General features: G+C 40.9%; 1 protein-coding gene across 29 annotated transcripts in view; it reads right to left on the bottom strand.

The window, feature by feature from the left end:
* The window catches only part of LOC119551717 (transient receptor potential cation channel trpm), a 53534-nt gene that overhangs the window by 5996 nt on the left and 35195 nt on the right, over positions 1-12343 (bottom strand). For 13 of the 29 annotated variants that reach the window (XM_037861204.1, XM_037861203.1, XM_037861205.1 and 10 more), the window contains 15 exons: positions 12172-12273; positions 9636-9828; positions 9381-9570; positions 8866-9077; positions 8649-8801; positions 7061-7123; positions 6284-6340; positions 5814-5852; positions 5063-5212; positions 4346-4503; positions 3936-4126; positions 2611-2756; positions 1828-2070; positions 560-659; positions 346-467 (listed from right to left, as the gene is read on the bottom strand). In XM_037861204.1, the coding sequence (XP_037717132.1) occupies positions 346-467; positions 560-659; positions 1828-2070; positions 2611-2756; positions 3936-4126; positions 4346-4503; positions 5063-5212; positions 5814-5852; positions 6284-6340; positions 7061-7123; positions 8649-8801; positions 8866-9077; positions 9381-9570; positions 9636-9828; positions 12172-12273 (2119 nt within the window). The remainder of the gene's footprint in view (positions 1-345; positions 468-559; positions 660-1827; positions 2071-2610; positions 2757-3935; positions 4127-4345; positions 4504-5062; positions 5213-5813; positions 5853-6283; positions 6341-7060; positions 7124-8648; positions 8802-8865; positions 9078-9380; positions 9571-9635; positions 9829-12171; positions 12274-12343) is intronic. The other 16 variants (XM_037861215.1, XM_037861216.1, XM_037861217.1 and 13 more) reach the window with 9 other exon arrangements.

Here is a 12343-nt window from a genome sequence, read left to right as displayed (position 1 = left end):
CTAATAAATCCGATTTGATCTAATGAACCTTAAATTAAATACTTACAAGTATAATACTTATAAATTATCTTAAAGTACTCTGGGTAAGAGCGAGTCAGCAATACTAAAAATTCTTCCAAATAGAGAAAAAAGCGAGATGGCGAACATATCCGAAGTGATACGCCCTGTATCTAAATATAATTGATACAGAGTTTCATCAATAAAATTATCACGGGTTATCGTCCTTCTCAGTGAAAATTTAAAGCTTTCTGTTACAAAATAGTTAACTAAACTTTAAATACCTTTACTTAAAGTAGTTCACAAATCGTATTTAATATAACCCCCCAAGCATTCGATCGCACTCACCTGATGCGAAACCGAGTTGACCTCGTTGAAGATGTTGTTGAACACGGCGATGAGCAGATTTATCAGCAGAATATTGGCAATCAAGAGATACATGGACATCGTAATCGGCGTTACCCAGTGCCCTGTAATCCAATTAGTTCGGATGTGTTAAGAGAGCGGCGTCAATTTTTTCCAGAGGCCCCCCATACGGAGACCCCGATAACCCAATACTCACCGGTGACGCAGCCCGGCTGGCTGGGATCCTCGCCGCAGGGAGGGTCGATATCACCGGCGAACACCTCGCCGTACAGCATGAAGTAGGGCTGGAAGGTGACCTGGACAACGATAAATTAAAGTGACCATTAAAGCGCCATCTGGTGGACCGGGGGCCATCGCCATCGAGACACGAAATGGCCGGGCGTAATTCAATTTGCGCCCGTCGCCCAACATTAATGCAAGTTTTACACATTGAAACACAGTTTGGTTATTTTTAGCTTATTTTATATCACCTGACGGTATGACGGATTGTGTGTGAGGGTTTGGATGGGTGGTTTTGGGGAGTTGTCTGTGGGGCGTGGGATGCAACATAGTTTGATTTCTAATTTTCCGGGGCATTTCTTTTGAAATTGGAACCAGCATGCTATATATTTACATAGAGATCTCATTTGCATATAACAGCTGGATCAGGTATGACATTATTCAAAGGCTGCTTAATTAAAAATTGTAGTTTTTGTTTTATGGCTATCATCTTTCATTCATTAAACGAACATCTATGGGAGCCTGGGGCTAAATGTTCGCAATACACTGCTGCAGGCAGCTTAAATTAATTTGCATGCAAAACGAAAGAGGATACTATTGGGATTAAATCAATGGTGAAGATGTCGAGCAGCAAAATCAACGCATAAATTATAAGAAAAGAGGTCTCTATATAAATATTCATAAGCGAAAACAGAGTACACACATTTACCTTAAAGAGGCATAGAGAGCTGGGCTAAATACTAGTTTGTACATCATGCAGAGTATGTGGATTGAAAATAATGCATTGGAGCAGAAAGGAAGAGTGGAGTTTCGGCACGCCGAACCAGGCCTTACCCTTGCAAATTCAACTTGGATCGGAATGGTCGATCTTAAGTGGGGGATTTTCGATCGGATATATAGGTTTCCTTTGCAAGAGTCGAGAAGGGAAATAAAGAATGCGAGATTTCGGAGCAGAAGTAAGCTTAAGGGGTTCAAGAGACAGAAGAGAGAGCAAAACATAGGTAATAATATTAGGGGTTACAGTCGAAAGTCCAACGGAAAGTGGGGATCCATATAAAACTCAAGTTGAAACGGATTACTTGGCACACACTGATCTCCATCAAGACACAACATCAACTATAGACCACACGAAAATGCAGCTGAATATATGTATTTATTTTTATTTTTGGGGGATTCGCAGCTAGAGCATTCTACAGTCGGCTCACTAAATAGCAAACCCAATTCGTCAATCACATCTTGCGTTACATTTGTCAAGTTGCCGCTCGTCAAATTCGAATGCTCATTCTGGATGGGTGGCGCTGTAGACGTGGCCGCCGGAACTGTGGAGCTGGAACCGGTGGTGGTGGTGCTGCTGGCGGTGGTGGTGCTGGCTGCAGCGGTGGTCACAGGTGGTGCACCCATCGTATGATAGCCACGATGATAGCTGGAACGGGTATTATGCCCCAGGGCACCTAGAAATCCGGGGGCCGTTATCGAGCCGGCAATAACCTGGCATCGAATTGACATCGAATTTTCGAATACATTTAACGGGCGAATTATGCGAATTAAATGGCAAAGGTGTGGCGAAAAATTGACAGGTTTCAGTTCGAAATGTAAAGGACAAATGACAGAATGACAGAAAGAAAGAAAGAAGAGTACAATACGAGACAGTCAATTTAAGCTGCATTTGTTCGGTGATTTTGATTAAATTCTAATTGTCAACTACTTAATGTAAAGTGGGTGGAATGGAGCTCCAATCGACAAAACTACTCGTACGTAAAAATGTTTTGCTTGCACCACTACTGAGGAAGGCAGGCCAAAAACTTGCTTCGCTTGCTATTAAGTAAATGTATGTACTCCGCCTCGTTAGTTATATTTATAGGTAAAGCTGCAATAGAAGTCGAAGTCGTCGAAAAAGCACACACTCTCTGTGCGTGTGTGTTTACTTTGGTGTCTGTTAATTGGGCTGACATACGCACATACACACAGATCGGAAGTTTAGTTTATGTACAGGCAGTCGGGGGAACTAATGGGTGCGCTATGACCTACCTCCTTGATAAGACTCCAGGTGGGCTGCTTGTTGGGGTACAGAATCGCCTGTCTGCTAACGCCGAAACTCATCAGGACGACGGCCAGCAGGACCACGAAGTAAATCATGTTCTTCACCATTTTACCCATCATGGTGACCAGGGGACCTGCGAGAGATTATTCAGGATTAACTTAAGTTAAAGCGGTTCAGTTTAAAAATGTTAAAAGTAACAGGAATCACTCTACATAGACTACATCTTTAAAACAAGGAAGAACGCTATAGTCGAGTACCTCGACTATCAGATACCCGTTACTCAGCTAAAGGGACCAAAGGAAAATGGAGATATGCAAGCAGCAAATGCGCCACCTACCGGCGGTAGACAGATTTAAGCGTTGTGGGCGTTAGAGTGGGCGTGGCAAAGTTTTTTTTAAATCAATCGATAGGTATTGACGAGACCAATACATTTCAGTTTAAATTTTTTATCTAGCACGAAAATTGTGGGCGCCACAGGCTTGGGCGGTTTGTGGGCGTTAGAGTGGGCGTGGCAAACTTTTTTTAGATCAATCGATAGGTATTGACGAGACCAATACATTTCAGTTAACATTTTTTATCTAGCATACAAATTGTGGGCGCCACAGATTTGGGCGGTTTGTGGGCGTTAGAGTGGGCGTGGCATATTCGCGTAACAAACTTGCGCTGCGCTTAAGCCTACGGAATCTAAATCTTAAGTCCCGTTTCTCTATCTTTGATATTTTCCGAGATATCCGCGTTCATACTTACGATTTTTTGAAGTTTGTGGGCGGTTTGTGGGCGTTATAGTGGGCGTGGCAAACATTTTTTCGGTCAATCGGTAGGTATTGATGAGAACAATACATTTCAGTTAAAATTTTTATTCTAGCATCAAAACTGTAGGATCCACAGTTTTGGGCGGTTTGTGGGCGTTAGAGTGGGCGTGGCACTCTTTTGAAATAAACTTGCGCTGCGCAGGAATCTCAGGAATCTGCATGCCAAATCCCAGTATTGTAGCTCTTATAGTTTTCGAGATCTCAGCGTTCATACGGACAGACGGACAGACGGACAGACGGACAGACGGACAGACGGACAGACGGACATGGCTAGATCGACTCGGCTAGTGATCCTGATCAAGAATATATATACTTTATGGGGTCGGAAACGCTTCCTTCTGCCTGTTACATACTTTCCGACGAATCTAGTATACCCTTTTACTCTACGAGTAACGGGTATAAAAATAAATTAAAAGCTGTACTATCTTTGGTCTTCTTAATGGATTTAAAAACAAACTTTCTGTTTCTGGAGTCCTTGACTTATGAACATAACAACTTACCCAGATATTTATTCACGCCCAGGATGTTCAGGATGCGCAGGTACCAGTAGATGCTGTCCACACAATAGATGACCCGTCCAATGTCCATGGTGGTCTCCCGGAACCGAAATGCCAGACCGATGACGAAGAGTATTATGGCGGCGCCGTCGCACGGATTCCACATATTCCACGCCCACACCGAGAATTTATGCCTGTTCGCCGATTCCGATTCCGCATCCGCATCCGCATCCGCATCCGAATTAATGGGGCCCATCGAAGACGCGTTAATTCAAGCGTAAGAGGCACATATTGAAGACAAAAAGTAATGGAAGTGCGCACAACTGTGAAATCCACCCAGCTTCATTTGCACTCATCGCCAGATGCAATTAAACGCCGATGATTGAGGTGCGCGGGGATAGGGGTCTACTTACGTAATGGCCACCGGCTCGGAGGATATTATTTCGCGTATCTTTTCGAAGCCCAGCGTTGTGATATATGCTATTGAGTACCATTCCTGCCACCGCGGCATCTGCTCCATCTTCACCAGCACAGTGAAGGAGAACATTATGAGGAAGAACATGTAGGCAATCTGAAAAGAAGACCACAAAAATAATTAAAAACCTCATAGCCAGGTTTATAAACACGAAAAAATAACTTGAATTTTAAAAGAAATTATTTCTTAATGTAGGCTTCAAAAATATATATCTTCACATTCTGTATATCTTTAAAATCCCAAATTTATAATCTAGGAGTAATAATCTTTTCAAACATTTTATTCATCTGAACCCAAAACTATTTTTTTTTTCGAAAATTTATAATCTATTACTATTTGAAAAACTATTTATGGTATTATTTATTAATCTAAAAACAATTAGTGTTAAACTAAGAGCCAACGGTGGGACTTAGAGTCATAGCAGCTAAGACCATCGGCTCCTTTGTGGTATAATGTTATTCACTAGTATTCACACTTATTATATTCACTGTTATTCACTTTTAATAATAATTATTTCTGCTATTCTATACCAACAGATATTCTTCAGAAATATTAAAAAAATGTTCAGAATGCACACTTTTTTTCCCCAGTGCACTAGCGTCGGAAATGAATCGTACTACCCCTAGCCAGCTCGATAGTAATTTCCGCCACTTACCGAATCGGCCCAGAACTTGGTTATGGGCGCCGTGTAGAACTCGTAGAACTTCTTCTTCAGGCGCAGCGGCTGGTGCTGCTTCACCTCATTGTACTCGGAGAGATTGAAGAACTCCCTGAACTGGGCGGGATCCGAGTCGGTGAGCGAGACCTGCGTAGATACATATACGGACGATATTAATGGGCCAGCAAGGACTGTAAGGGATTGCGGAGAAGCGTTCGATAGTTTTCGGCCTTAATTAAATCATCAATGTGCAGTGAACATTCAAAGAGAGCCACGTGGGGATTTATGGTACATTGGGGAATTGGAAATTGCGTATACGCCCCATCGAATCAGCATGTCAAATGTGATTTGGTTTGCTTTCTAATTAATTTGCTAGTGTTTTAGGCTCGATTTTCTCTAGCTATTTATACGCGTGTTTAGTTTTCAGACACAACATGCAGAACAAGTTAATTAATTTAAGCATTATGCAAAACAAAATGGCTTAGCCGCGGGGTATCCGAAATGTGCTTACAAAAAGTAGCATAGAGATACTGTACTACTGAGGAAAATCAAAGAGGATTTAATAAAAGGATTGGTTTCGACTTTGAACATTGGCTACGTATAATTGTTTTGGGCAAATGAAGCTACGAAATGCGCATTCCAAGAGGAATAAAATGAAGCAAACTACTAAAGCCAGTTACAGAAATGCCATTGAAATCAAAATCAAAAGATCTTGAGGGAAAAAAAATTATATCCGGGTTCAACTAACTTTGGAGGGCGGTTCCTCCGCTCCAGCAGTGAGATTAACCTGTAAATTGATACGATACAAGTACTGGGACATTAGAACGGCGTGTGGGGATTTCAAATGCAAAATTATCCATCCCTATATAGATGGGTGATTGAGTAAGTATAGCTGATGTGCTGACTGGGTGATACCATTTTGTCATATGTAGGGGGTTCTTATGGTTCGTTGTGTTAACCTACGAATCGAACTACTTGTACAAAAAGAAAAAAAAATAGGATATGAAAATAAACAAGGGAAACGGCATTTCTTGTTTTCAGCTCTGTGCTGTCATTTTAAGAATACAAAATGTAATGGCTGAGAAAAATGGCAGTCTTATCGCATTCTGAGTCGAAGGTTTCAAAGGTTTCGATAAAAAAAATACGAGTAGGTGGTGTATGAAAGGCGGTTTATGTTGTGGATTGGTTGTTTTATTTTTGTTTCGTGGAATTACTCACTTTGCCATTTTCGTGTACTTTTGTATCGCGCACTGAGTAAGTATCCGCCAATAGAGCCTGCAACGGTTCACGCACATTTTTCGCATTTATCAGATAGGGAAATCACTCTTTATTTTTACTTTCTAATCTATTTTAGCAGTGATCTTTGGACGAAATACTTGTACTTGAGTTCAGATGAAGAAGTGTAGAAGTTTGTGTGTTTAGGTACAGATTATCGAGATGATTTGTGGTTACAAGAAGTGTTTGAAGTTGAAAGTATTGAAAATTTTGGCCAATAACTTGTTCACACATACATAGCATAGCACAGATATATACACTGGGGCAAACAAACTACTATTAAATACTTAAAGTGCCCGCCAGACCCCACATTTGCACTTAATGGACTTAAATTTGATTGGGTGATTAAGGGATTAGCCCTTCTGATTGGAAAGTGGGTGAAAGTGGTGGTGATGGAGCAGTGCCCGTGTAACTGAAAAACAATATTTGCACAAGTGCCGAGCTTCCTCTCGAGTCTTTCAGTTGGCAGTTTGACATAGACCTCCTGGAATTGTGGCATTTGATGCGGTTCTGCTGGCTTCACAGAGTGGTTGGATGACTGGTAATGAGTTTGTGCCGAGATTATTACTTAATTTAACTTTAAGCCAATGGATTTCATTACACTGCTAATGGAAATTCGCACTCAATTCGAACCAAGGAGGACTTTAAAATTTTATGGAAAGCATTAGAGGCAAAAGCTACTCGAATGTAACGAGGGGCGGGCAATATTCGGTCACTTACATCTGTTGAGTTCGAGACACTCTTAAAGGAGGGCGAACTGTTTTCAACTGGTATTAGCTTGCACTTTGGAAAATACACATTCAAATGATAGTTAGTGGAGAAAAACGTTACATTAAGAGCTGAGCGAGATGTAATGATTTTCAAATGAGTCCCCAACTCGTATATGGCCCACTTTAAAGAGACTTGAATATGTTGGGATACAACACGTTTTCGCGCTGCCGTTTGGTTAGACTTTTCTAAAAATAATATAATACCCCTTGACAATCAATGAAAATTAAAAACTTTTCAATAAGCAATTTTGAAAACTATGTAAATTCGTATATACCAAAAATAAATGGAGCAGAAAAAGTGAACCGAAAGGCACTATTGATTTTCCCCTTCGTTAATTTTCTAAGTACTTTAAAAAGGATTAAATGTACAATATAGTTTTGGTTCCAAAAAACATAAAACAACATAATACCCCATTGTAATCAATGAAAATTTAAACTTTTCAATAAGCCAATTTTGGGAACTATGTAAACTCATATATACCAAAAATAAATAAACCAGAAAAGTGTACCGTGAAGCCCTATTGATTTTCCCTTTCGTTAATTTTCTAAGTACTTTAAAAGGGATTTAATGTACAATATAGTTTTAGTTCTAAAAAACAGAAAACAATATAATACCCTATTGAAATCAAGGAAAATTAAAACTTTTCAATAAGCCAATTTTGGAAACTATGTAAACTCGTATATACCAAAAATAAATAAAGCAGAAAAAGTGTACCGTGAAGCCCTATTGATTTTCCCTTTCGTTAATTTTCTAAGTACTTTAAAAGGGATTTAATGTACAATATAGTTTTGGTTCCGAAATAAACCTTAGTAACAATTGTTATACAATTTTAGAGCACTGCCAAAAGGATTATAGTGACCTAACTAGAGCTGACAGTTCAAGTAATTGATTTAACATATATGTATGTCCAAATTCGATAGTACGTGTATACCAAATAACGATACAGACTAAAGCACAAATAGTTACATAACAAATAAAGAGTGGAAGATAGTTAGTTCTGTTCCGATAGTAAACAAACACAATAAAGTACATACAGTTGTGTGATCTGGCAACCAGATAGAGACACAGATACAGATATAGTTATAGAGTCAGAAACAGAGCAGAGACAGCAAAGAGAACATATAGGTGTGTGTATGCATATATGTAGATATAGACGACTTGAACACCAAAGTAACAGGAAGTCATGTATTTGGCTTAGATCTGATTGGTTGTTACTACCTTTTCGCGATTATTAGCACCCGCGCCCATCCTATATCTCAAGGAAATGGATCTTTTGGCTTTTAAAAGGGCGCTCTATAAACAGACAGATTTGGATTTAGGATTGATGAACAGCATAGCGATAAATCGTTAAGTGGTTAATGATAAACGTTAGATGTCAGATTAGTAGAATAAAGTTAATAACTGAACCGTGACGCTGAAAACGTATAAGGCACACATTTAGGACTGGCACATACAGACAACGAAACCAAATCAAATGGAAAGTTAGTAAGAAATGAACGAAATAACTTTTGGTTAACCAAAGCATTAGGCCAAATACCTCGGCATCCGGCTGCGAACGATCCGAGTCGTCATTGTCCAGATTCTGGTTCTCTAGATGCTCTTCCTCGGTCTGCGGCATCTGCTGCAGCTCCTCCTTGGACTTGAAGTCCAGCTGCCTGATGTAGAAGGGCATCGCCAGGCCCAAGATGACCTGGAAACATCATCAATTCGCCTGTAGAAAAGGCAAATGAGACCTAGACTTCCTAAAAACCTACCTTAAAGTTGGTATTCTTGCGGGTACGCAGACCCCCCATCCAGAGATCCGCCAGGATCACCTGGCTGCAGGGATGGGCTAGCAGGGCACGATGGTTGGCCGCCACGGCCAGCGAAAGGCAACTCTGATTTGACCAGGAGTGCAGCTCACAGGTGAGCAGCCTTTGCGCCTTCTCCGCATCCTGTCGGTAGCTAAAGTCCAGCAACTTGTTGCCTTGAAGAGGAAAGGAAATACATTTAATCACATAATCTATATTATCGGGAAGGCCACACAAATCACATTAGTTCTGAAATCACTAAAGGTGTCTAAAGGTATGCAACATTATATTTTAAGCTCAGATGTACAATGAATTCATTCAGAAAGACGACTGTTCTTCATTCACTGCATACTTAAAGACACCTTAAATAACATTTTAAGGTGATTTCGAAACCCTAGTGATTTGTGTGTCACCCCCTATGAGTACTGTTCAGTTTATGAACCGAGAATCAAAAATCAAATGTTATTATTAAAACTAACCCTTGCTCTCGAACTCTTTGGCGTAGGAGCGCAGCTCCTCGTAGATTTCCGTGTCCAGGTCGTCCTCGGCCGCCTCGTGGGCCATGGCCTTGTACAGTTTGCAGGACACGAGTGACTTGGCCAGCGCCTCCTCCCCGTGGGTCCACATCAGCAGCGCCATCTGCTGCCGCTTGGTCAGCACGGCCCAAATCTGAAAGGCGTCAACAATCTCGATGTGCAACAGGGCGGATGAGTGATGCGCTGAAACCGACTCACCAGCAGCTCGTTGAAGGGGAACTCGAAGAGGGCCATTTCCGAGGTGAAGGGCAGCAGGCCGGTGACCAGGCTCAGCGAATTGGCCCCGGCATACCGCTGGTACTGGTAGGTGGAGGACTTGCGGCAGGCGTTTGCATAGCTGTTCATAACCTTGGCGTAGATGGGCCGGAACTTGCGGCGCGTGTAATAGGATCTGTGGGGAGGCAGAGGGCGGAAATCTAGTTGGGATTGGGTTGGCTTTTTTTTATCCATTCCATTTTTGACCGGCGGCGGCAATCTAATGCTCTCGACGATTTGCCTCAGTAATTTCGCATTGTATCTGCTTTTCAGAAAATGTTACCCACTGACTGATGGACATCCGCTGCTGCAGGGAGACTTGAATAACAATGAGAACGGCTCCATTTCGATTGTATTTTCTCAGTTCTTCTCGCATTGTTTGCTCAAGGCTTAAGAGATTTTCATCGCCAAATGTAAATGTAATTTGGTTTGGTTTGGCCTGGACTCTTGAGCAGAACAAATTTATTAGCCTGCCCTAAATAAGGAAGCACCTGGCGGCTCTTTACGAGCGCACAATTAAATTCAGCACATCAACGAAATTGTACATAAATTATTTATGACAAATATAAAGAGAAATCAATTGACTTGCCCCCTGAACCGAAGGCGGCCCACTCGAATTTTATGCTAATCAAATCGAGAAACTTTAACGCTTTTAATTACGCCCCAGTTGACAGCATTCTGGGCCTGGTCTCGACATTGACGACACATTTAAATGTCTAGAGTCTAGACATCGAAAACAGGCAGCAACAGCCAAAAAGCAGGCCAGAGGTAAGCCAGCCGACCGAGAAAAGGCCAAGGACCGAATCTGAAAACCCTAATTTAATATAAACACATCAGTTGTGACGCCGGCTCATTGGCCAGATGGCCTTTTGGCCGTCTAGATGGGCATTTGTCAGATAACTTTCGGCCAAGGCAGGTCCTTTGATTGGAGCACAAAGGCCAGAAATCACGGAAATAGGGTTCGCTACCAGGACAGAATAACAAACAGAAGGGAGAACTACAAAAGACAAGTAGTGTCAAATTTGTTTGCTTATGGCTCAAATAAAAAAGGGATTCTATAAGCTCGGTAAATAAGGGTTCAACTTCAGTTCAAAGTGGGCTTATTGAAAATAAAAACATTTAAGAAATGAGCCAAGGGCTCAATTTAAACATATTGAAAATCAAATGTGTTGATTTTTTTTATTAAATTAAGACTTTGGATCTCCGCCTACTTGTTAAAAATTTTAATTAAATTTTTTGCAGCCCTAACCCGACTGAAATTGAAAGATTTAAATGTCTAGCTTGCCCAATTTAGCCAAGTTGACTTGTTAGGGCCACAGTTTTCTGCATGTTTTTAATTAAATTGAGTGATTCCAGAGAGCGGTCAGTTGCCTAACCAACCTGTTTTTTATTGAAACCACACACCGTTTCCAGGGGTCGGCTGTCGGCAGTCCTGACCCAACCAGCGATATTAAACAGCATTTTGTGGTCGCCGCAGCCGCGTTAACTGAATTTAAGCAGGCACCGCGTTTTCGCCTTGCTGGCAAAATATTAATGCTGCATAATTAAAGGGTGCTTTGGCATCCAGCTGCCTTTGACTTTTGGCCCTGCTCGGCTCCAATCTGCAGCATCACCGGCATCAACATGACAAAGCGGAGCAACCGCCGCCTGCCGGGAAACAGGGGCTTTGGTTCTTGTTAACTTGATGTGCCAACTTATTACACTTTCATGAACAAATGTTTCAAACATCAAGTTTAATCCGCACACCTTAGGGGATGACTTTGCACCATTGGGTCAGGCGAATCGCGGTGTTTGGCTACCCTTTTTTGGGGAAATAGGGACCAAAAGTTTTGGCTGCAGAGGTGTTTCTTCGCGGTTTTTTTAATTTTATATATTTTCTTTTCATTTTTAAAATGGCTTTATTAACATAGAAATAGGAGGATGAGATTAGAAACTTTAAATTGTTTGGGGTATCGCACAGTTCAACAATTTTTAAATCTTGCAGAAAAGGAGTTAATTTTCTAAAGTTTTTAAAATTTGTAGTTTAAAAAAATAAAAAATCTTGCAGAAAAGGAGTTAATTTTCTAAAGTTTTTAAAATTTGTAGTTTAAAAAAATAAAATATATATAACATTTTAACCACTGAAATATTAAAAATGACTCCAACAGTTTTCTTTATTTTTTATATGTTTACTTATGCTTAACGTTATATATTTCTAAAGGTCTGTTAACATTTACTACTGCTACTGAAATTAATAAATCCCTAGGAAATAAATGAAAAAGCGAATATAAGATATGATAAAACTGTGCAAACGTAGCTAAATTTATCAAGTAATTAAAAAGATTTTAAGATGTTTCCCGAGCTATTTTCTTAGGGATTTGTGAGTGGCGAACAGAGAACATAAAGCAGCTTATCAATCTCTCCTCCCGAGCAACACTCCCCCATTTAATTCCGGCTGTGGAAAAAGTAGCAGCTGGAAAAGCTATAGCACTGCACTCACCGATATGCGCCGCCCATTAGTTTATTGATCACCAGGCCGATGTCGTGGAGCGTGTAAATGTAGCCCTTGGGTATGTGCGGTCGGACATCGCGCAGGATGTATCTGAATGGGGCGGAATGGGAGGGCACAAGGACAATGTTCAAAATTTACATAGGCCGAAAGCAAAATATTT

The sequence above is a fragment of the Drosophila subpulchrella genome, chromosome 2R, assembly GCF_014743375.2.
Source record: "Drosophila subpulchrella strain 33 F10 #4 breed RU33 chromosome 2R, RU_Dsub_v1.1 Primary Assembly, whole genome shotgun sequence".
Lineage (NCBI taxonomy): Eukaryota > Metazoa > Arthropoda > Insecta > Diptera > Drosophilidae > Drosophila > Drosophila subpulchrella.
The sequence above is the reverse complement of the archived record's forward strand: the minus strand, read 5'-3'. Positions and strand labels throughout refer to the sequence as shown.